This window comes from Myodes glareolus, chromosome 22 (assembly GCF_982192425.1).
Source record: "Myodes glareolus chromosome 22, mMyoGla1.1, whole genome shotgun sequence".
NCBI lineage: Eukaryota > Metazoa > Chordata > Mammalia > Rodentia > Cricetidae > Myodes > Myodes glareolus.
This window is the reverse complement of record NC_142047.1, coordinates 48,742,308-48,762,146: the sequence shown is the minus strand read 5'-3', so window position 1 is coordinate 48,762,146 and position 19,839 is coordinate 48,742,308. Positions and strand designations below refer to the sequence as shown.

Genomic DNA, 19,839 nt, shown 5'->3' with positions numbered 1-19,839 from the left:
CAGAGTCAGGGTTCCTCCCTACACAACACCCTCCTCCCTGCAGCTGCCCACTCATGCCTGCCCTACCCTACAAGACCCCTAAACCAGCCTTTCCACGTCCACCTCTGGATTCCCAGCACTGGTAAAATCCCATGCATGGAAGGCTCTCAGGAAAGATTTCCCAAATAAATAGACAAACATGAGAGATCAGCGGGTCAGTCACTTCACAAACTGGACCCCAACTCAGTCATCACTGTTCAGGATGGTCCTGGCTATGATCCTGAGCTCAGATGTAGATGTGGGACTGGACACTAAGCCCAAGTCCCTAGGATGCTACAATACCTCTACATTCTAAGGGGACCAAAGACCCTGCTCCCTTGCCTTCTACCCTTATCTTCTGTGGTTCACCATATACCCATCCCAAGGTCAAGGTTCACAACTGCCCCCATGGCTTTAAAAATTGCCCAGTCCTAAACCAGCCATGCTGACTGGACTCTGATCTGCCAGCTCTCAGCAGACTGAGGCAAGAAGGCTACAAGTTCAAGGCAAGCATGACCTATATAACAAGATCCTACCTTCCATGTGTGTGGGGGGGGAGGGGTGTTGAGAGATGCTGAGATGAAATTAATTAGTTATGTGTGGTGCAGGCCTGTAATCCCTGCGACTTGGTTGAGTGAAGCAGGAAGTTGGAAATTCAAGATCCTTCTGGGCTACAAAGTGAGTTCAAGGGCAGCCTGGGCAATTTGGTGAATCTTGTTTTAAAATAAAAAGTGAAAAGAGGGCTAGCTAGGGTGGTATCTCAGTGGCAGTGTATGAGGGTATGAGGTCCTGGGTTTCATCCTTTATATTGCAAGGGGGAAAACAATCAAGTGAGCAACCAAAGAAGCAAGGGAGGCTTGTCTGTGCGCACACAGCCCATTTATGAACTCAGTCAAGCCCGAGTTCCACTCAGAACAACATGGAAGCACAAAGGTGACCTCTAAAGCTTGCTTTCTACCTTGTCCTCCTAACTCTGGTCATGGACGCCCCTGGGACTCACCCTTGAAGTGTAAATAGAGCGTGTCATTCAGGGCAGGGGTGACGTACAGCTTGTGCTGCTTGCAGAGGTTCTGAAGGAGCTGTTTAGTCATCCTGCGGAGATGCAGAGCACAAGCAAGAAGACGCTTCAGTTTGTCGGCCGGGAAACAGACTTAAAGGTTCGTGTTTGGGTTGGGTGGGTTTGGAGATAGGGTCTCCTTCTGTCGCCCAGGTCAGCTGGGAACGCACTATGCAACCCAGGCTAGCCTCAAACTTGTGGTCCTCCTGCCTCAGCCCCGCTGGGATTGCAGCTGTGGGCCATGGCACCAGCTCAGGTTCTTTCCTACGTCCATTCTGCCTAAAGTCCTAAATCTGAAACCTCATGTTAAATCTCCCTCCTCCTCCCGTTCTCCTTTGGTATGTGTGTGCAGAGCCACATGGAAGCCAGAGGTGAACACCAGGTGTCTCCCTCCATCACAGCTGCCGTAGTTTTTGAGGCAGAGCTCTCTCATTGAACCTGCTGGATTTGGGTAGAGTGGCTGGCCAGTAAGCTCCCGGACTCCTCTGTCTCAGGCTCCCCAGTTCTGGGACTACAGATGTACAGAGATGTCTGGGTGTTTGCATGGGCACTGGGGACTCTAATTTCCGTCTTCATCTGAGCCGTCTCAGCAGCGTCTCCTCCCTTAAATGGCTCTTAGGGTTTTATCCAATACTGCTGCTTCAGCGCTCTGAAAAAAAACTGCCATGTTTGGCCTAATAAAAATACTTCCAGCAGTGTCATCAACAAAACTAGTGTGAACCAGGCATGGTGTGAACATGTGTAATGCCGACACTCAGGAGACTGAGAGTCAGCCTGGGCAATAGAGTGAGACCCTGTCTTAACTCAGGGCCAGAGGCAGAGGGGATGACAAGATGGCTCAGTGGGCAGAATCGAAGCCTGAAGACCTGAGTCTGCTTGCTGGAATCTTCAGTGGAAAGAGAGAATGGACTTCTGCAAATTGTCTTTGGCCTCCATTTTTGTGTCGGGGTACACGCCGGGGTATGTACTGCACACATTTGTTTCCATATTCTTCCTTCCACACTCATAATGAATACTTTATTATTTTTTTTTAAAAAAGCAGTAGTGGCTGGAGACATGGTAAGATGGCTCAGCAATTAAGAACACTTGTGGCCTTTGCAGAGGATACAAGACCAGTTCCCAGTACACTTCAGACAACTCACAACCTCCTGTAATTCCAGCTCTAGGGAGCCCAACACTTCCTTTGGCCTCCATGGCCACTTACACACACATGCACACACATAAATAAATACAAGTAACACCCCCTCATTCCCTTAAAGAGGTATTGCTGTTTCTATCCTGTTCTAGTACTAACTGGGCAGGCTCCGTAGCTGTTCCCTGTGCAGGGGGTTAAGGGGCTATCATCATGCACTCTCCTTGGTAGCTGTGCTGCACAACACATACCTGGGGCCCCGGTCATCCTTGTCATTTCTTGAATTGGCTAAGTGACCGTCTGAGCCGCTGCCGCCACTCTGACTGTCCCCACTCTGTTGCTGCTGACTCTGGCAGGATGCTGCAGAAGGATCCACACACGTTTCCTTGGTCTCATTAATTTCTGTAAAAGAAAAGAGTCAACTTGTAAACATCAAAAAAATTTAGGATGGGCATGGCAATCCCAGCCTGTGATCCCAGCACCCAGGAAGGCTGAGAAAGGAGACTCTCCACCGGGTTTTGAGTTCGGCCAGACTGGGCTATATAGCAAGACACCAAAACAAACAAACAAACAAATGAAAAAGTAGGCTGTCATGTTTTTGATTTATATAAATGGGATCCTTGCTTTTCGTGGAGCTTGTTTTTTTTATACCCATTTATGGTCCTGAGAATGATCCCTACCCATGGACGAAGCTGTCAGTGCACTGTTTTCGAGGCAAAAGAATCCACTGTGCCCTACAAGGACTCCCTTAAGGACATTTGCATTGCTAACATGTTTCAGATGGTAGAAACAACAACAACACAAAGAACAGATTTGCCCACATTTTTATGTTCCCCTGTGTAGTTTTTGTAGAGGATCAACCTAAAAGTGACATGGACATAGCATTACACATGCAGATTGTTGTAAAAATTGCTGTACACGGTACTGGAGAGATGACTCAGTCATTAAGAGTGCTTGAAATGCTTGCTACTCTTCCAGAGGATCAGAGTTCAGTTCTCCGCACCGACAGGGCAGCTCATAACTGCCTCCAACTCCACTTCCAGGGTATCTGACGCCCTCTTCTGGCCTCCTTGGGCACCTGCTCACCTCTCCCTTTTCACCCTCACCCCACAAAATAAAATACACTTTTTTTTTTAAAGGGGAGGACACAGTGAAAAAAATAATTTAAAAGGACAAACTGGTGTCATGGAGAATTTGGAGAATTTACCAATAAGCTTTCTTGGAGAATATCAAATTACACAGAAGAAATATTTAGCTGAAGAGTCACTGACACAGACATAACTCTAGGGGATGCTGGGATACAGATTTGAACCACCGTATTTATGCACTTGTGAATTCAAACTCAGATTAACAGGCTTGTGTTGTTAGCACCTTTACCCTGTAAAGCATCTCTAGAAGCCTCAGATGAAAGCAACTTCAAGAGCTGATGAGCTCTCTCTGTGTTGGGGAGGGGTAGCCGGGGTGGGGGTGGGGGTGGGGGAGGTGTCTATTGAATAACACTGAGCACTGGGGACTGTGTCTTACATTCATTGGAGACAAGTCCCAGCCACTGGCGGGCCCTGATTAATATTCATTGGAGTAAATAGTTGGTGTTCTATATGTGCTGGAATGATTACATTAATAAAGGTCTAGCATTCATTAACAGTGAATGGGCAGGCATGTATGCGGTGTGCTGGCTGACCCATGGCTGTGTGGATGGGCATGTTTGAGGGGTGCTGGCTATTCCGGGCTGTGTTGATGTGCACGTGTGAGGCAGGTGGGCTGGCTGTTCGTGTTGCTGTATGGACGGTCATGTGTGAGCGCTGCTGGTTACTCCCAGCTGCGTGAATGGGCATGTGTGAAGCACACGGGTCCTCGCCCCCTCGGCTCCCCGACGCGGTGGCACCTTCTTTGCGGACCCCTGGGCCCACGTCGCCGTGATCGCCCGCCGACTCCTCCAGACTGGGTTCCGCCGCTCCATCCGCCGGCGGCTCTGAGGACTCGGGGTGCATGCTCGCTCCTCGCCCAGCCACTCGGCTCCTGCAGTACGGTCCGCGTCGTTGGCTGCCCAACGCTTCCCCGGTCGTCGTGGTAACCAATGCGCACGCGCAATCGGTTACGCTACCGGGGGAGGGACTAGTGGGGGCTCCACCCAGGTGCGTGCGTAGCGGATCACGTGGGTAGCGGACCTGCGGCTGAGTCCGGGGCGGCGGCCGCGCGGACTGGTGGCGGGACGGGCTTCGGAGACCGCGCGGCTTGCTGCAGGTATTGCTCCCGTGCCTTTAGCGCCCCGCTTCCGGCCCTTGCCACGCCCCCGGGGACCCCGACCCTTGGGAACGCCCCCCACACCCCTCTGCGCGTCCAGTAGCTGGGAACTCTTGGTCCGCGCTCCCTCGGCAGCCAGAGCAGGTGTCCCGGGCCTCATCTTCGCAGCGCGGGTCGCACAGGCGACACGCCCTGTGACCGCCCTTTTGTCGGTGCCGCCTTATCCTTCTTTCCCCGCCGCTGGGTCTGAATGGGTTCTAGGAGTCAGAACTGATGCAGAATGGCAGCGCTGCTGAAGAAAGCGCGCAGATCCTGCAGAGCCGGGTGGGTTGTGCAGAGTCGCTGGGCGGCGCCCCGCGGCGCAGGGGAGGGATGGGGAACCGAGCCGGCGAGTCCCTGTTCCACCACCAGGACTCAGCCGCACCCCTGGGCGGTGACCGCAGGGGATACAGGTTCCCACGGGCGGGTCGGGGGTAGGGGGTGTCTCATGGACCACCGGCCAGGACTCTGAGCCGCGCCTGAGTCTCAGGTCTTAGCGCTGACATCCTGGGATGTGACTGCGTCCTTTTCCTCGTGTGTAGTATTGCCTGTGAGATCTAAGGAGGGCATAAAGTGAGGCCGTAGGGATAACGCACTTAGAAGCATTTTCACAAAGTCGGATCAGTACAAATAGCGGTAGCTAACATCGAACCCTGAATAATAATCCTGGCTAATGGCTACGGTTTATTGAGCGGTTGCGAAAGGCTCTGTTTTAAGTGCTTTTTATTCATCACCTCCTCTAATTCTCATTGCAGCTGGGAAGGGTTAGCCCCCTTTCACAGGTGACGGCCAGAGGACAGGTGTTGTGGTGTAACTTAATCTCCAAGGGCAGGATCTCTTTTTCAGTGATCCTAGTCATTTCGGGAATATTTCAGAAGCGCAGAGTTCAACGCTACTTTATTAGTGGAGTGTGTGTGCTGCTCACTCATGTGCGTGTGAAAGCCACAGGTTAGTGCCTATTACTCTCCGCCTTATTTTTTGAGAAAATGTCTTTCACTGAACCCAACGTTTCCTTTAGGCTAGACTGGCTGGCCTCCATGACTCTCTTGTTTATTTTTTCCTTCCCAGTACTGGGGTTACAAATTGGTTCTACAGTTGTCTACTCTTACATACAGCTGGGGATCTCAGCGCAGGTCGTCAGGCTTGCCCGGCAAACAACCTGCTGAGCCAACTCCCAGTTCCCAGTGGATTTTTTTTTTTTGGAGGTAAAATTTACATATCAAAATTCATCATTTTAGCCATTTTTGAAACGTGCAACGTAGCGCTTTGTAGCATATTTACAGTGCTAGGCAGTTGTCATCCCTAATTCCAGATAATTCCCACCACCTCCAAAAGACATTCCACCCCATCAGCTGCAGATTGAGCCCATCTTGCCCCCAGATTGGGTTCCTGATCTGTTTTCTATGTCTGTGGGTTTCCCAATTGCAAACATGTTTTATACATGTGCTGTGTCTGGCTTCTGACCCTCGGCCTCATGTTTTCATGGCACAGCGTGTACTCATGCCCTGGTCCTCTTTAGCGCTCAGTCATACCCCACTGTATTATGGTTGGGCCCCACTGTGGTCATTACTCGATGGGCATTTTGGCAGTTTCAGTTTTTGGCTAGTGTGAGTCAGGCTGGCAGGGACCCTCTTTACAGAATTTGAGTGCAAGCAAAAAAAAAAAAAATTCAGTTATTTTGGATGAGTGTCTAGGAGTGGGTTGCTGTTGCCTTAATTCCTGGTGCCTAAGTAGAGACCTGGATCTCGGGTAAGAGTCCCGGGTTCTGGGTTCTCTGTTGCTGTTCTTTTCCCTCAGTCTCACTGCTGGTTCAGTCAGTGATCAAGAACAGACCGAAGAAGATAAGGAACTCCCAAAATGTCACTGATCTGTAAGAGAATTTGCCAGATGCTGATGCGAAGTTTTTTGAGATTTTTTTTTCCTCTTCAAAGAGTGAAACTGGAGCTCTGGCACCAACAGTCTCTAAAGGGATTTACTAAGGCAATATTGTGTTTACTAAGGCAATATTGTATTTGCTAAGGCAATATTGTATGCACAGCATTGTGGTGCTGTGGAGCCCTACAGAGGATGCGTGAAAACTGGTTTCCACCATTACAAAATCGAGGATCGCAGAGTTAAATCAGAATAGCTTCTAGAAAATACTGTGAGGAGACCTCTGCCAGAGTTGCGGCGGGAAGTCAAATGCCGTGAACACGGCTGGCAAAGGAAGGAGCTTGGAAACGAAGACTTAACTATGCGAGCAAGAACTAGCAGAGAGAGTGCGTGTCTAGAGTCTGTCAAGAATTCTTGTCTTTCTGAGAGAAAGAGACAACATCGAAGGAAGGGGGCAGACGGGAATAGGCATTTCGGAGATTGAGAGGTGGCGGGAACACATATGGCTCGCAAGAGCCTTGGCCCCCTGCTAACCACTGCTACACACCCTGTTGTTGGAGGGTGAACTCTTGGGCGTTCCTGCAGGTGGCACAGAGGAGGCAGTTTGCACACCCACCTGTGAGACAGGTGAGTCACGCCTGTCTCTTGGCAAGGGAGAGTGGAACCCTCGAGGGCCTTGTGGCCCAGCAGTTCCACTGTGTGGCATGCCCCTTCGTGAATGCCTGCACCAGTGCCCAAGAGAGGTTCTTAAGAATTTGAGGGGTGACCCCAGGCTGGTAGCATGGACAGGAATTGTATGTGGGCATGACATGACCTACAGCAAAGCTGTGACCTCAGCCGGTGGAAGAATCTCCGGAGGTGGAGGACGCAGGTCAGTTCGGGACATTGGGGCACTCCTCGGGAGCCACTCAGACAGGTGGCACTCAGCAGCGCCGTGAAGTGTTTCAGACCAGAAAGCTGGCAGCTCTTTACAAAGAGAGCCAGAGTAGCAGGTTTGGGGTATAAGCTGTGATGCCAGCATTCTTGATGCTGGGGTAAGATCAAAGCAGCCTGCGCCTCAAAAATAAAGAAAAAGAAAGAGAGAAACCCCATCTTTTGGGAGGATGTGCTCTTCAGTGTAGAAGAGGGGACAAGAAGGAAGCTTGGGTGTCTTGGAATTTATTGGATGCTGCCTTTGTTGGGCTTGTCACAGAGTAGGTGTTTTGTTTTCCTTCAGACTGTGCATAGTAGGTTTTATACTTTGGAATGCGTTTTCTAGTTTCTTTTCCAATTTTTTTTTTTGAGACATGTTCTCATTTGTGAACCAGGATGCCCTTGAACTCATAGATATCCACTTGCCTCTGCCTCTTGAGTTCTGAGATTAAAGAAATGTGCCGCCATGCCCAGCCCCACCCCCTTCTAATTATGGAGGAGTTGGTTTAGGACATAGCTCCTGACCTCTGGAGGCCTGAGCTCCAGTTGCAGAGTCAGAGACAAGTGAGATAAATACTGTGTTAGAGACAGAGCAGCAGGAGAGGAGGGGTCCTCAGGCTGGAGGAGGTTGCTCCTCAACTTCCTGATGACTGGGGATTTGAACCAAGGACGGAGAGTGAATACGAGCTGGCTAAGAAGGCTAAACAGGGCTTAGGGTTCTGTGTAAAGGCAGACCCAGTGGACACACCAGAGCCAGACGAAGAGCGCAGCCTCTGGCTGCAGAGGGTAAGGAGGCCTTGTCAGTCCTTCCCAGCCTGCAGGGTCACCCTTCAGTCCAAGAGCAAAGGACTTGCTTCCCGAGAGCACTATGGTTATGGCTGAGGGACTGACAGTGCATTGTCTGCCTGCCCATCCCTTTTTCCTGGCATCTGTCCCTGTGTCCACCATACTTCCTTCTGTAACATGATTATTACTAGTTCTGCGGGTAGAGACTAAAGTCCACCTCACCACACCGAAGTCACAGTCCCCAGAAGGGTCCTTTTGGAGAACCCAGAGAAGATTGTCCTTGCCCTTGCTACCTCCCAGAGTCCTTCATGGGTCTTGACTGTGACCCTGTGAAGACTGTGGTCATGTTACTCACCGCTTCTGACTTTCCTGCCCTGTGTAAGGATACGTGGGGATGCCCAGTCATGCCCCAGGACTGTGGCTGGAGTGGGGACTGCTAGACAGCATTCTCTTTTTGTCCTAGGGATCTTACTCATCTATTAGAAGTGTCCTATGCATGCTCTGTTTTCGCCTCCTCCCTCAGCAGACCTGCAAATGCCCTGCCTCACTGATGGTCAGTTAACTTTCTGTGGGTCTCCAGGCGTAGGGCACTCCTAGATTTATTTCTGAAATTAGCTTTGGTCTGGAACATTGAGTTGCCGTTTTTCAGCCCTATTTGAATGGCTTTGTTTTCCATGTGCACTTTCCTGTATGAGACCCGCCCCCATACACACGCAGGCCAGTAACTGCCAGTGTAGGTCTTTTGATGGCTTCGTGCTTTATTCATAAACCATCTGGTGTTTGACTACATCAGGCTTCTGTGAGTTTGGTGGCTGTGGTCATGTCTCACCCTGGTCTGGCTGGGAGGAATGATTGCATGGTGTTTCTTATGTCAAGACTCCAGCACACCAGGGCTGTCAGTGCCTGTTTCTAAGGAACACCTCATAGTTGGTGGGGCCATGATCTCAGCAGTTCATGACAGTGGCAAGCAGGGGAAGGGTCTCCAAGGGGAAAATGGAGAATCCTACCGAGCCTCCCAAACCATCCCCCTCCTTTAAGCCCCTCTCCTTCCTTGCTACTTCTGCCAGCAGTGAGAAAGTGTTGGGCACCTGGGTTCAAGCAGGCCAACCAGAATCTACCAGACTTTGGGCGTGGGCTACACGGGCTGGCTGTTGTGGTGTGGAAAATTCAAGCGGGTGTTGTCGGGGACTGAGGAAGGGTCTGGAGAGAGAGAGGGTGACCCTTCCACAGGCAGGTGCTCAGACCATAGGCAGGTGCTCTTAAGCAGTCTAGATTGCCGTTGATCCCCCAGCTCACCTGGATGGAATTTTGTCCTATCTGGTGCTGTGTCCCTAAGAAGAAAAGAGTCAGGACAAGGAAGGAATGCCCTCTCCACTGCCTCCAAGGCCAGGGGACTGTCCCCAGGCACACACTCTTTAGTTATGCTTTGTTTTGAAAGCATTGATCTTAGTTTTGCATAAAGTGTTCCCAGCTGAGCCTGGGGTTTGTTTGTTTGTTGTTGGCTTCCTTTCCCCTTCGCAGCTGCCTTTAAGGGCAGAGCTGGTAGCAAGAAGCTAAGAGAAGACTGGGGCTGACAGTGAGGAGAGCAGAAACCCCTGAGGTCAGGCACCTTCTGCTGGATTTGCTGTAGTGGTGTTCAGAGTCTTGGGAAAGCTGGGCAGAGGGGCAGTAGCTCCATCCCTTCATCCCCCTCCCCTCTGTTTTCTCTCCCTCTATTTTTTTCTTCCTCCCTTTCTTTGCGGTGCTGGTGCTTGTAGTCAGGACTTCATGTTGGATAAGCCACTGAATAACACTTCCACCCCGCCCCATCCTTAGATATTTTTTCATTAAGTTCCAGGCTGACTTTGAACTTCTATCTTCCCACTTTAGCCTCTCCAGTAGTTGATTTTTTTTTTTTAAAGCAGTCTCTGTTTAGCCCTGGCTGGTCTAGAACTTACTATGTAAACCAGGCTGGCTTTGAACTCACATAGAGCCACCTACCTCTGCCTCCCCAATGTTGGGATTAAAGGCATATACCACCAGTTAGTTCAGCTGGGGGCTGATTTTTTTCTCATTTTTTATTTTTTTGGAGCAAGGTCTTACTATTTAAATAGCCCAGCTTTTTCGCCTCAAACTGGGACTCCTCCATCCTCAGCCTCCCAAATTACGTGTCCACACCACTATACAGGTTGAGAATAGCTTTCAAAACATACTGTGACGTCAGCTTGATTTCTACCACATGGTGGAAATGTGGAACTTACTGGGGAGCGTGCGCTGTGTGGTCAGGGCCTCCGCAGGAGCTGCTGCTTGTCTTCTGTCTGGCTGCTGCTCAGTTTTCTCTTCATGCAGCCCTGTGCCTTGGGAGGCCGTGTGCTCCCAGGCTCCTGCTTGGTGGTTAGCTTGTTTCATTTTTCCCTTGGCAAAACTTGATAGATCGCAAATTACATCACAGGAGACACAGAGGGCACCCACTCCTTCCCCAAGACTTGTGCCATTTTTGCCACTGTGTTGACTGTTTCCAGGACTCCCCACCTCTCACTCTAAATGGATTTCCTTCCAGAAGTCATTCCCACAAGCTTTATGTTTTCTTTTTTGAGGGAGAGGGGGTGGTATTTAAAATTGAGTTGCCTGTGCATAGCCTCCGCTGTCTTACTATGCATGTGAGCCTTCAGGCTCTTCTGGCCACCTAGTGTGCACTGGATCTGACTGCAGTGGCTCCTCTGCCCTGATCCAGGATGGAACACAGCCCTTGGTCATGCCATCAAGACCGTGCCTGGCCTTTGTCCACCTCTCCAGGGTCCCCTCTGCTCGTAGGTTAAGATATCCAGATGAGCTTGCATTTTAATTGTTAAATGCCTGCCTCTGCCTTGGATCCTTAACACAATACTTGGGACGTGTCTGCCCTTTAGTGTTTGCTATGCACACACCTAGAAGAGGTGTGTGCGACTTTCTCAAACCTAGAGGCCAGGAGAGAAAATACCAGCAAACCAAGTTAGTAATGGGCTGGCAGTGGGGGTTGGGGGGCTTGCTCTGCTGTTGCAGGAGGGCATCGTCATCTCGTGTTTTAGGGGTGCTCCTTTTATTTAATATGCATGATTTTGGGGACCAAGGTCACATTCTGTCACTACTTGTGTTTATTCTACTTGTCACTGTTGAGGTAGTAGGTCCTCTGTACTTACTGCCTGGGAAGCTGGACACTTTCCAGCTGCCATCAGTGATAATTGTGCCTCCTGCAGCTCCGAAGTAGGACACTCATGTTTCTCTTTGTTCAGACTGCTTGTAGCTCGGAGTTGGGATTTTGGGAGGAATTCCATAGCTGAGTAGTTCTGTTGAATAATCTCTTGGAAGGCCAGCACTTCCTAAGCCACAGGTGTTAGACAGTGAGGTCATGCTGTAACAGTCTCAGGTTGCGTGCCCTCAGGAGTTTTGTTGCTCCCGAGGAAGTCCACAAAATGCAGCTCTCTCTTCTTGTTCTTGCAGGTTGCCATGGCTGCTGTTGACAGCTTCTACCTCTTGTACAGGGAGATCGCCAGGTCTTGCAATTGCTATATGGAAGCCCTGGCCTTGGTGGGAGCCTGGTACACAGCCAGAAAGAGCATCACGGTCATCTGTGACTTCTACAGCCTGATCAGGCTGCACTTCATCCCTCGCCTGGGGAGCAGGCCCGACCTCATCAAGCAGTATGGAAGATGGGCTGTCATCAGTGGTAACTTGATCTCAGCTCCAGTGGTCTTTCTCTTTGGGTTGTATTTTAAGTCAGTGTTTCCAGCAGGCAGCTACAGAATTTAAGTGGAGGCTTCTGCCTCCTGCTGAGACCTTGTTCTGTGCTCTTCCCTTCTTCCCACTTCACTTCAGGGAGCCCTATCCTCCAAGGCATCCCCCTCATTACTCCAGCTCCTGTTCCCCAGCCCCCCATTCCCACCTCTCACATGTCTTTTCTGCTGTCTGTTTTGAAATTGTCCTTTGGGGTTGTCAAAGCTCTCAGAAATGCTTTATCTGTTTTGAATTGCATTGTGATGTATTTCCGTGTCCCAGAAAGCTCATCCTGACACCTAAGCAAGCCAGGGGTGAGACTGGAAGCAGATTTCACAGTATCCTACTCCAGCGGGCTGAGTGTGAGCAGTTCTGGTCTGTGCCAGGGTAGCTTGGAGTGAGTGCATGAGTGCATGCATTCGTGTGCGTGTGTGTGTGCATGTGTGCATGCGTGCGCCATGTGTACGTGTAAAGGCCTGGGAACAACTTTTGGGAATCAGTTCTCTCCTTCCACCATGTGGGTCCTGGAGTTTGAACTCAGGTCATCAGGCTTAGCAGCAAGCACTGAGCCTCTGGCTAGTTCGTGCCTGAGGATCTTTAGCATTATGGTTCACCTTACCAGTTTAGCGTAGTCCTTTACTGACAGATGTTATGCATTTCCCCCTAGTGTACGATTTTCTCTGATGAGATCAACCGTGAGCAGTTCTGGTTCTCTGTAAGGATACCATGCTTTAACACGCTCATGCCTCCTGCCTTGCCTTACAGGGGCCACAGATGGCATTGGGAAGGCCTATGCTGAGGAGTTAGCAAGCCGGGGACTCAACATGATCCTGATTGGCCAGGAAGAAGAGAAGCTGCAGGCTGTGGCCAAGCACATAGCTGACACCTACAGGGTGGAGACAGTTGTTATGGTGGCGGACTTCAGCAGAGGCCGAGAGATTTATGCTCCAATCCGAGAAGCCCTGAGAGACAGAGACATTGGCATCCTGGTGAATGACATGGATGCATTCTACCCCTATCCCCAGTATTTCACCCAGATTCCTGAGGACACGCTCTGGGACATTGTGAATGTGAACATTGCGGCTGCAAGCCTGATGGTCCACATAGTGCTTCCGGGAATGGTGGAGAGAAAGAAGGGCGCCATCGTCACAGTGTCTTCTGGCTCCTGCTGCAAGCCCACACCACAGCTGGCGGCCTTTTCTGCATCCAAGGTCAGGCTCTTCTTCCTGTGGGATGGTCAGGGAGCAGTCAGCTCCCCTTTGCTTGTGCTGGCCGTTTTCCCTGAGACGGGAATAGGCAAGTCTTTTGCTCCTGGGTTTTCTTTCAAGGTCCTTCTAGATTCAAAGTCTTCCCTTCTGCCCCCGCCCCCAGGCCTATCTGGACCACTTCAGCCGAGCCCTGCAGTATGAGTACGCCTCTAAAGGGATCTTCGTGCAGAGTCTGATCCCCTTCCACGTGACCACCAGTGTGACCACGCCTGGCAGCTTCCTGCACAGATGCCCATGGCTGGCACCTTCGCCAAGAGTGTATGCTCAGCACGCGGTGTCGACCCTGGGCATTTCGAAAAGGACCACAGGCTACTGGTCCCACTCTATTCAGGTAGCCCCGTGCCTGTGAGCTGTGCCAGGGACCGAGGGTTGGGAATCCCCACTTATACCTCACATTCTCAGTGATGGTGCTTACAGCGCTAGATGCTCATGTCTGGGGATTATTGTAACGATTTTCAAATTTTCTCATTTTCCCCCAAAACATGATATAGGCTGCTTTGGTGCGTGGGGGAATGTGAGGATACTGGGTGCTTGAATAGGGTTTCAGTGCAGAGGTGTTGGTGATGCCTGAAGGGGAAGTGCTGTGTGCGCAGTCCAGTTCAGGAAGCCCTAAGGTAGGGCCGTGAGTGTATCTCCATCATGCCAAGTAAATCTCCATGTACTCCTGGATTTGTTTACTCAGGAAACATAGACTGTTTCCTAAGATTTTGTTGTTGTTGTTGTTGAGACAAAACAAAGATCTTTTTAATTTTTAGAGACAGGGTTTCTCTGTGTAACAGCCCTAGCTGTCCTGGAATTAGCTCTTGTAGACAAGGCTGACCTCAGACTCACAGAGATCCACCTGCCTCTGCATACACCATCACTGCCTGGACAAAACAAATATCTTAAGAGTATTTGGGGGCCAGCCAGATGATTCAGCAGCTTAAGGTGCTTGCCACCAGGCCTGATGACCTAAGTTTGATTTCCGAGACCCACGTGGTGGAAGGAGAGCTCTGCTTCCCACAAGGTGTCCTCAGAGCTCTACACACACACACACACACACACACACACACACACACACACACACACACACCAGTGTAATTAAAAATATTATTTTGAAATATATGAGCTTCTGTCAGGTGTGGTGGCTCATGCCTTTAATCTCAGCACTTAGGAGGCAGAGGCAGGTGAGATCAAAGCCAGCCTGGTTTACAAAGTGAGTTCTAGAATAACCAGAGCTGTTACACAGAGAAGCCCTGTCTTGAAAAACCAAAAAAGGAAAAAAAAGAAAAATATTTGAACTTTATGAAATATTTAAAATAACGATTTTAATCACAAGGGGCAGTAACTAAAGATTTATAGTAATTTGTTTCTTATTATCTGGACTAGAAATAGGTGTTACTAGATTTAGATTTTACTGAGCATTTTTGATTATGAGTTAAATACTTTGGGGGCTACTGCCCATCAAGATAATTTAGTTTACTATGACAGAATACATGTGAGCAAATCAGCAGATAATTCTTATATTCGTCTAAAGGCTCAGAACTATAGGTTTATCTAAAATGCTGTCTTAGTAGCTCTTTCTGAGTCTATATTTCTCAAGAACTGAGCAAAGAAACCTGAAAAGTAGTTTAAAGATAGAAATGGTAGCCCAGCCATCTCTTCAGTAGGCAGGAGGATCTCAACTTAGGGTCAGTCTGGCCTGTGTAGTGAGACCTTTTCTTTCTCAAAACAAAAACAAAGCGTGAAGAGTGGCTTCAAGGCCTTGAAGTTGTCTTGGAGATGCAGCCACGAGCACAAATGATGATGAGATATTTTGACCATGTAGGAAACACCAGCATCTTAATGGCAGGTGGATCTGGTCCACGTTAATGAACTCTAGAATGTATTCTTCACCTAGGTGAAGGCTGATAATCCCGGCTGCGTTGGAGGCTGCAGCAGAAGGATTGCAAAGCCTGCCTAAAGCCTGCCTGAACTGTAGAGTGACTTCAAGGCCAGCCTGGGCAACTTATCAAGACCTTGTCTCAAAATAGAAAAAGTTTAAAGTTAGAGAGAGAGAGAGAGAGAGAGAGAGAGAGAGAGAGAGAGAGAGAGAGAGAGAAAACACAAACTAAGGATGTTGCTCAGTGCTTGAGTGCTTGCTTAGCAAGCATGGGGCCCTAAATTCTATGTATTTTTAAATGTACTTTAATGTATTTTCTGCCAAGAGAGTCTATGAAGCTATTTAGTGCCCAGAGTAGTTTTCTGTACAGAGCTGTTAAAACTTTAAGTTTTCAACCTTGCCAATCTGTTTTTTTTTTGTCTTTCCCCCCCTAAGTTTTAGGGTGATGCTCTTTTAAAGCATCTTGAAATTCTAATTTTATGTGTTTATGTATGTTTCTCTGGGTATGTGCACATGATTGCAGTGCCCACAGAGGTCATAAGAGAGAGTGTCAGGTCCCGTGGAGCTGGAGTTCTGGGTAGTTGGGAGCTGTCTGATGTTTGCTGGGAACTGAACTCCAGTCTTCTTGAAGAGCAGCCAGCTCTCTTAACCACTGGACCATCTCTCCAGCCAGCCTGTTTCTGTTTTACAGCACAGATATTCATCCAGTGCTGTCTTGACCACACTGTACTTCTCTATTGGCTCTGTCTGTGACTTTTCCCTTGTAGTTATTGCTTCCTCTGAATGCAATTTCCCAGGGTCACAAAGGGTTCAGTTTTATGAAGATTTCCACCCCCTGTCATTCTTTAGCTCTAAGGAATAGATTGGGGATTTGTCATACGAATGGAACAGTGTCTCACCCCAGTTGGCCTCCTGTGTGTTTAGTGAGAATGGTGTTCTGCATTTGTTCGTTGCTGGGAGGAGGAAGTGGATAGCAGACGTGCATGGTGGATCTCTGCTCAAGCGGTGAACAGCACGTTAGCGGTGTGTCCCGCCTGGAGATGTGTAACACAGTGATAGATCGAACAGGAGGGGAGGAAGCGTTGGTGCCACTCTGGTCCAGATGGGTGGCTGCTGGAGACGAGGTCATCAGGCATGACGGAAGCTAGTGGGACCTGTGCACAGTTGGTTGCCAGGGTCCTGGGGACTTCTGCAGAGAAGCTGAGGTGGCAGCTACACAGGTGGGCGTCCAGGTGAGGGACTTCTGCTGGAGACAGGTTTGTAGGTTGGCAGTGTTCAGTAACGCCATAGAGAGAGCATATAAGGAGAACTAGGCGAGAGTCTCAGCATGGCAGGACAAAGGAGGAAGGAGGTCTAGCCGAGATGAGGATGACTGAGAGAAGCCAGGTGGAGACGGACAAGACCCTTCCTCAGTGGCACTAGTGCACCCGATTCCCAGCAGCTCTGCCACTGGGAGAACTTGGGTTGGAAGGCAGAGCTCCTGGCGTGCAGTCTCCAGCCCTGCTTGCCTCCAAAGCCCTCCCACCTGCCTGTCTCAGTTTGGAAAGGAAGGTGGATACCTGTGTCGTCACTACTGATGTGCGTACCTGAATGTGCATGGTCACTGTCAGTGCCTTCCAGTGTCTTTCTGAACTTCATCACTTTGAGGGCCACCATAGTTTTTTTGCTACCTCAGGAGCACTGCTTTCTTAAACTTGGATGGGTCAGCACCTCTGATATGACTCAAAGGCTAAAGAGTTTTAAGAGCCTGAAGTCCCTTCCTGTGTACCTCTGCTTCCCAAACTCTTACTTCATTTGGGGACTGTCACCACCCCAGCTCAGAGTGGTTCAGTCCTTCCCTGTCTAATCATGTGAGTGCAAAGCCCAAAGCAGTGCAGCCAAGATGCAGGAGTGGATAAAGATGGACCTGCAGAGGGCGAGAAGAGTCTAGGCATCGTCTCTGGAGCAATGTCTCCCATAACAAAGGGTGAAGGAGTTTATTCAGGAAGGCTGTACATACGCATCCAGGGTTGGTCCATGCTGAGTGTAAGGTTAGAGAGGTTAAAGTGATGGACAAGGATACTCTGTGCATGTTTAGCTTTCATCATTAAGTACAGCTAAAGTGGAAGGCCAGGGCATTTTGAAGGCATCCTGACTCAGGAGTGTGCCTTAGAAGCTCCAGTGCTTGCTGTCTGGTCCCTGAGCATAAAGTTCATCACTCCTCCTCTTCTCTTCGCTCCTGCAGACGGCTGCCGAGGGAGTCAGCACTTGACTGGCCTACTGGAGCACTGTTCTCTGGTTGACTCTGCTTAGCTCCCTTCCCACTAAGTAAACACTGAAACACGCAAAACGAGTCCCCCGGCTCCCAGGGTCTCACCTGTCTCAGAGGCCATGGTTTTGTGTGAGCCATTCCCAGGGCCTCCCAAGGGACCCCCGTAAGACTCCTTTCATCTCCTTGAATGTAGATGAAATCCTGTTCAGGGTGGTACAGCTGTAGCTTCTCTTGGATTTAGAATGATTTACTTAGGACATATGTTCCCAGGAGCATGCAGAAAGGGAGTGGGCACTGATGGTGGGCATCATGATGGGGCATCTTTTCCTTGTGCTGCCTTGACTGAATCGTGGTGACTACCCTGCGCAGAAGCAAACCTCAGTATGGAAGGGGCTCAGACTCTGTTGTTTAGTGCAGTCACTAGATGTCTGTTAACAGGGCTAGATCCCACACTGATCTGTACCCTTGTTTCTTCAGCTTTGATGGTGTAGGATTCTAACCATGTCTCTCTCTTTCATTTGTAGTTTCTTTTCGCACAGTATATGCCTGAGTGGCTCTGGGTGTGGGGAGCAAACCTTCTCAACCGCTCCCTACGGAAAGAGACCTTATCTTGCCAAGCCTGAATCTGGACGCTCCGGAGAAGCTGGGCCAAGCCACAGTAACCTGCAGTATTCCGGCATTTGGAAAACACATGTAGTTCACCTGCGTATCGTCTCTTCCTGAGTACCTAGTGTGTTACCATCTTTCACGAGGCCGACTTTCAGTCTGTGAGAAAAACCTCAGGGACCACATGCGTGGCCCAGGGCATGTAGTCACGAAGCCTAAGAACAGAACAGAACAAAGGCTTCCCTAGCACTTAGAATGTGACTGGCCAGCTCCTGTAATGGAAATCACCTGGTTTCCTCTTATAGGTGATTATAGTATTGGCATTCAAATGTTCATCACTCTGGGCATGGCGGCTCATGCCTTTAGTCTCAGCACTCGGGAGGTGGAGACAGGTGGATCTCTGTGAATTTGTCTGGGCTATATAGTGAGTTTCAGGTCAGCCAGGGATATCTCAAAAGAAAATATATAATAATGTTCATCAGGAAGGCAACAGAAAAGTGTTATTTTCTAACTGTGAACTGTGAGCGCAGGTGGTATTAGCAGTAGATGTGTGTGTCACACCACATAGCTCCGTGTGGGGGCATGTGTGTGCACGCTGCCTTTCCCTACAGTTCCCCTAGAACGATGTGTGTACTGTGCGCTATGTGTGTCTGAGCAATGTTGTTGATATGTCTTTAATAGAGTCTTTGTCAGGACGAGGTAATGGGGAGCCTTACCATATTAAAGGTCCAGGTTACTCCTTTTCACGTGGTAAAAGCCTGCCCAGTTCTGTCGTGGGCTTAACCATGTTTGATGCTGCTTCCTTTGCTGGTTTTTGTCTAACTCTATGGGAGGGTTTCATTTTTAGATTGGGATACATAATGGGTTGTCTTGATTTCTAAGGTAAAAATTGTGGCTAAGGAGTGATTTCTCAGTACATCCATGTTGTAACTGCTTATAGCTGGTTTTCATACACTTTTCTGTGTAACCCAATTTCATCCGAGGAGCACTGTTGATAAAATCAAGTGTTTGTAGACTAGTGGTTAAAATAGGAGCAACTTTTGTGTGTGTTATGTGGTATCGTGGAAATGGTGTTAGAAACTCATTTTTGGCCTGTGTAATGAATGTGTACATTATAGGGAATGCTTTTATTGGTGTGAAGATAATTTACACAAACCCCCACAATATGGGTGAGCATTGAATCTTACTGTGTTAAATTTGGTCTTATAAAACCAACCACTTATAAGCGTTTTACAGCTGGCACTTGGGAATCCGTAGGTCGTGGCATCGTGTGCAGAGTGGAGGGATGTGGCGCTTAGTATTGTGGTGCTGATGCTGTGCCTGGATATGAAAATGGGTGAGATGCTGGGACTTGTGTGGAATTGTTTTAGGTGACATTCCATCATCTGTAGGCCCTGTGCGCTTTTATGTTGAATATGCGCTTTGCCCACGACATCCCCTGCGGCATTTCTAGCTGTGCCTCAGATCCAGAAGATTGAAACTCTTTCTGTCCTCAATTATGTCTTCAAAACATGTGCAGAACCCCACACTTGGAGATAATGGCAGGAGACCAGTGGTTGGAAGCTTCTGTCGTACTAACGAAACTTGGGCGAATACGTGATAAGCAACAGCAACTCCGCTTGAAACATCACCAATCATGATCCCATGGGGGTGGGGAGTGGGGCAGGAGACTCAGGAGTTCAAGGCCATCATGGACCACATAGTGAAACCACAAACACACTGTCAGTTCTGTGTGAGGTCCTGTGGTCCAGTATACAGACTTGTCAGGTACAGCGCACAGCTCTTGCTATGACTGTAGTGATGCCCCTCAGCAGGACTCAGCTAGAACAGGTGCAGACTCAGCACAGTGATCCGTGGCGCCAGCAGAAGACCAAACCAGGCATCCTTAGGTTTCCTAGCTTTCATACTCGGCCCCTTCGCTGAGAGTTACTCTTCTCACTGTGGACATGGTGGGTTGTTTGTTTGTTTGAGCCAAGGAAGGAGGAGCTCTGAACTTGAACCTTTGTAACTTACCCTGTGAATTGAAATGTACCATTAAAAGCATCACTGTTTCCTTCAGAA

At 49.3% G+C, this 19,839-nt stretch overlaps 2 protein-coding genes and 1 long non-coding RNA gene across 3 annotated transcripts in view; 1 reads left to right on the top strand and 2 right to left on the bottom strand.

Annotated features, from left to right (window-relative positions):
• The window catches only part of Dnaaf1 (dynein axonemal assembly factor 1), a 17,892-nt gene extending 13,644 nt beyond the window's left edge, over positions 1–4,248 (bottom strand). The window contains exons 1-3 of the mRNA XM_087900462.1: positions 4,093–4,248; positions 2,459–2,609; positions 1,019–1,110 (exon numbers count right to left, since the gene is read on the bottom strand). Of these exons, the coding sequence (XP_087756588.1) occupies positions 1,019–1,110; positions 2,459–2,609; positions 4,093–4,198 (349 nt within the window). The 5' untranslated portion in view covers positions 4,199–4,248. The remainder of the gene's footprint in view (positions 1–1,018; positions 1,111–2,458; positions 2,610–4,092) is intronic.
• Hsdl1 (hydroxysteroid dehydrogenase like 1) overlaps positions 1–19,839 on the top strand; it is a 20,230-nt gene extending 391 nt beyond the window's left edge. Inside the window, exons 2-6 of the mRNA XM_087900463.1 lie at positions 1,084–1,175; positions 11,520–11,745; positions 12,558–13,003; positions 13,164–13,391; positions 17,697–19,839. Of these exons, the coding sequence (XP_087756589.1) occupies positions 1,119–1,175; positions 11,520–11,745; positions 12,558–13,003; positions 13,164–13,391; positions 17,697–17,795 (1,056 nt within the window). The 5' untranslated portion in view covers positions 1,084–1,118 and the 3' untranslated portion in view covers positions 17,796–19,839. The remainder of the gene's footprint in view (positions 1–1,083; positions 1,176–11,519; positions 11,746–12,557; positions 13,004–13,163; positions 13,392–17,696) is intronic.
• Positions 10,093–17,701, bottom strand: LOC146890178 (uncharacterized). Its single transcript, XR_014999051.2, has 2 exons — positions 15,821–17,701; positions 10,093–13,018 (listed from the first exon to the last, which is right to left on the bottom strand). It is a non-coding gene; the product is annotated as an uncharacterized LOC146890178 (long non-coding RNA).